Source organism: Tupaia chinensis, unplaced genomic scaffold (assembly GCF_000334495.1).
Source record: "Tupaia chinensis unplaced genomic scaffold, TupChi_1.0 Scaffold000575_1, whole genome shotgun sequence".
Lineage (NCBI taxonomy): Eukaryota > Metazoa > Chordata > Mammalia > Scandentia > Tupaiidae > Tupaia > Tupaia belangeri.
The window spans coordinates 1,989,395-1,993,670 of record NW_006160089.1 but is presented as its reverse complement, the minus strand read 5'-3'; the positions used below and the strand labels follow the sequence as shown (position 1 = coordinate 1,993,670).

Here is a 4,276-nt window from a genome sequence, read left to right as displayed (position 1 = left end):
GGAGAGGTCTGTGCACTTGCCAGACAGAGAGACAGAAAGTGAGAAATCACCACGCCGCAGTCCCTTCTCCTCCATTCTCCTCTCGGGATCTTGGGCACGCATGCACACGCGCCTGGCATGAGTTTTAAGCCACCGAGTCCGGGACGCGAACCGTGGTCGATTACGTGGGAGTCCAGCGACATAGCCATTACGCTAACTGCTGGTCCCGGGAAGCTGCGTTTTTAAAGGCTTCTCGAGAAAGTATCACTGACATAGTCCCTAAGCCTAGGACCTACTAATTTCAGAGGAACAATTCAAATCATCCATGAGTCAGACTCTCACAGAAGTCACCCCTTTCACCCCGTTTTATTTCAAACATGGAGAAAAAGTACAGAGCAGAGGCTGCGTCTGGAGAAACGAGCCCGACAGTGCTGCAGTGGAGCCCAGTTCTCCTGGGGGAACGGGGCAGGGCCCAGCCCTGGCTTTTCCCCAGGGAGGCTTGGTCAGTGAGTGCCAGGTGAGTGTCCACGGCGGTGCCCTCGTCAGGAGGGCTGAGCTGTAACCAAGTGGGTGACAGCGTTGGCTATTTTGGATGAATGAGTATAATAAACCAAAATTTAAGCTATTTCCTTCAGAGCTTGGGTTTTCCTTAAGTTCACATTTATAAGTCTTCACAGTTAACCCTGTTTGGAAACAAGAAAAAACGTTTCCGGTTCTACACGTGACATGGCTGTGCTTCGATTCTACGTGACCCATGGACTTAAGTTCTGTGAAGGCGTGAGCTACCGTTCTTCGATCCTTGCCAATGTGCTGGCTAAGTTGCATATTTTATTTCAAATTCTGTCAGCGACCCTGTAGGTAGATACTGTTAGTCTCATTTTACAGAAAAGAAAACTGAGGCTCAGAAAGGCTAAGAAACTTGGCCAAGGTCACTAGAAGCTACAGAACCAGAATTTGTTAAAGGATAGCCTGCAGCCAAGCCCTTGTATTTTAGGGTATCCCAACTTGCTTCCCACGGAGTAGAGCAGTTAACGCTGGTCACGAATGAAGTGCCAGTGTTCATGGAGGTGCCCACACGGGCCCGGTGCCCACGTGGGGTAGGTGTTCAGGAGAAGGTGGCTGGACCAGACTGCAAGGCAAACTCTCCCACTTGCAAATACCATGTGCCTCGTGACGCTCCATGGCAGTTGCTGGGTGCTCCTCGTCACTGATCAAGTTATAAAACGAAGATAAAAATACTACCAAAACCTACTCTACTTAAAAACGTTATTTCCACTTTACAACAGGGAAAACTAAGCACGCAGCCTGATTGAAAGGATACTAAGAACTAAACTGAACTTGCTAACCATCTCGGAGGCTCACTACTCAGTTCACACGGTCTCCTGCAAGTCTTCTGTTCGTGTGCACCTTGACAGGTCCCTGGAGACTCCTGAAGATTCACATTCCAGTCCAGATGCCAGCTCGCTGAGCCGCCTGCCTGGCGCACACCCGCTGAGATGCACCACAGCATAAAGGAAGGACTCGGATTTGACATCAGCGACCGGTGCCCCTCCTCCAGCTGCTCTGAATTCAGCCTCAGCGGGGAAGCCCGGCCCCTCTGGGAGCCTCTGCACCCTCTGGTCTTAGCTGTCCTAGGCTACCAGGTGGCCACTTGGGAGAGAAGACTCAGTAAGGCAGAGCGTGCTGGCGTTCGAGGAGGCGTTCAGGTGCTCGACATCCAAACGTGCATCTGCTTGGCCACCTGGTGCACGTACCCGATGTCGGGCCTCTGGTCGGGGTCAGGGTAGATGCACATGCTGACCAGCTCTCGTAACTGTGGGGAGAGACGGCTCTGGGTCACTCCTAGGAGGCAGCCAGTGCGGCCCTGCCCTCAGCGCTTCATCTGTGTCCGTCCTCCCAGCCCCGAGAACGTGCCTTGTCCCCATGAGAGGTGGATGAGCCCGGCACAGTGCCCCAGGGACAGCCAGGGCCATGCCTGGAGCCCGAGTATGGGCCCTCCCAAATAACTGAACTTTCAGCCGTCCATACCACTGGGCAGATTGGTGTGTGCGTGCGTGGGCTGTCAGTCATGCAGATGCGCAAACTGGAGGACAAAACTCAAGGAAAGGCCTTATTGATCATAATAAATGCATTAACATGCAGCAGGGCTGCAGTCTGCCCACCCTCTGGCCTCTTTATTGTGCTCATGAAAGACGGAGCTTTTAATTATACAGACACTGAGGCTCTCCGGCCTCGAGGTGGGGGAGGGGTGCCTTGCGCCTCTGATCGCCCAGCTCTTCTGATAGCCCGAGTGCCAATTATTTTAGTGGTAATTAAAATAATGACCTTAAAAAGCCTACATCTTAACTTGCATCCTGGGCTCACCCCACGATTTTCATTTTCGTACCTGCTGCTGGAGGGGCTGGCTATGCTGCAGGATTTGGGGAGCAGAGGGGCTTCCAGGGGGAGTCTGGGGAGGCCCAGGGACTACTGGCTTACACGTCCTAGGCTGAGGGGGCTGGGGCTGGGTCGGGCATTTTCTGATGGGTCTGCCAGGCCTCAGAGCATCCCTTCTCCCACGCTGTGCTTGCCTCCTGGGGAGTCCAGAGATTTCCAAAGGAACATTGGGAAGTCCTGCTTGGGCTCAGGGTTGGGGTGCTTGGGAACCTTAAAGGTTTGGGGGTAAGGGCTGTGGCTGACTGCCTAGAGCTGAGAGCCGCCCTGAGCCTGACCCACGTGAAGGCTGTGTGGCCTCACTGCCACCAGTCAGCCCCACAGTCGTCCTATTGGAATAGGATGAATTTGACCTTCCAGAAATAACAAAAATGTATCATTTTCACTTCTAAAAGGTGATCTAATTTAAAAAATGGAGTGTGCCCAGGGGCTCCAGTGCCAAAGAGCACCTCACTCGACACGAGGCTTAGGGACGCCGGGTGACTAGTGAGGGTGGACTGGCTGGCCAGGGCGAGGGGCTGGGGCTCTCTGGGGTGCCCGTCCCGGACTCTGGTGCGAGGCAGGCCTGCTGCTCTACTGGGCACCCGTGGCACAGGGACCGGGCTGGCTCCCACTGCCGGACTGTGTGCCGCCAGGGTCTGAAAGTGCAGCTGGCTCCCCCTCTCCTACCAGTTTCCGTAGACGAGCACGAATACTTATAAAGGCACAAAGAGGGTTTGCAGGCCACTGAAGCAGAAGTGGGGGCCGGGGGGGAGGAGGCACACAACTCTCCTGGCCCCCATGCCCTGGGCGTCTACAGAGCCAGCGAGCACAGCTAGTGTGTGGGAGAGGCGGCCGGGGAGGCGCGGGCCCGGACTCCCCGCAGCGCTGTGGGATTCCGGTCTGTGCAGCTGGGTATGCCCACACCCTGGCCCCTGGTGGACGAGAGCGCCCCTCCCAACTGGACCACCAGCTGCTGAAGAGCCGTGCCAAGACAGGATGGCATGGTGGCTAGGTGCAGGCTCCAGCTGCCACCTGAATTGAGGCGCCACCTCCCTACCTACAAGCCATGTCACCCTGGGCAAGTTTCTTAACTGGCCTGGGTCATGATTTTCTTATTGGGAAGTGGGGTGCGGGGGGGAACTGAGTGAGCCGAGGTGCAGAGTGGTGGCCCCGTTTCACTGGTGGAGAAGCTGGGACTCAGTTATGTGACTTGCCCAAGAGCAGTGAAGGCCAAGTGTGAGTGCGAGCCGCCACCCTTACCCTGTGAAACCGCATACCCACGGCTTAGCCACCAAGACAGGCACACTGGCCCCATCTTCAAGATGACAGAACTGAGGAAGATGGCGCTGACATAGCTACGAACCAGCGTGGCCTGATGCCAGGCCCGCCAGACTCTGTCCATGGCCCTGCACCCAGCAAAAACATTGAAAATAAAGCCAGGGTGGGACTTAGGTCTGTGACAGTAAAGAGACCAGGCTAGCCCGAGGCACTGGATCCCCATGACCAGCTGTGTGGTTCTAGTCCCAGACTTAGAGGCTCGACAAACTGTGTGTGTGTGTGTGTGTGTGTGTGTGTGTGCGCCCCAAATCCCAGAAATAGAGAAGGGACTGCAGCGCGGCCATCCCCACGCGGGGTGCCTTCTCACAATCCCTGCCTGTCTCTCCAGCGAGTGCACGCGCCCTCTAGCAAATTCAGAACAAAATGGGAAACCACCAGTCTGCTTGTTTAGGTTTCCCGTCGTAGCAGCCCCCCAGATCATGACCCGCCCGCCTGTGTGGGTCGCGTGTCTGGCACCACGTGCAGCTGCCCCTGGGGCAGTGAGCCTTGCCAGGTCCAGAGGCCAGCAGGCAGGCGGGAGCCAGCAGGCCCCACCAGCCGGCCC

At 56.1% G+C, this 4,276-nt stretch overlaps 1 protein-coding gene across 2 annotated transcripts in view; it reads right to left on the bottom strand.

Moving 5' to 3' along the window:
• Window positions 1–326: 326 nt before the first annotated feature.
• NEK6 (NIMA related kinase 6) overlaps window positions 327–4,276 on the bottom strand; it is a 58,799-nt gene continuing 54,849 nt past the window's right edge. For both annotated transcript variants that reach the window (XM_006158231.3, XM_006158230.3), the window contains exon 10: window positions 327–1,792. In XM_006158231.3, the coding sequence (XP_006158293.1) occupies window positions 1,682–1,792 (111 nt within the window). In that variant the 3' untranslated portion in view covers window positions 327–1,681. The remainder of the gene's footprint in view (window positions 1,793–4,276) is intronic.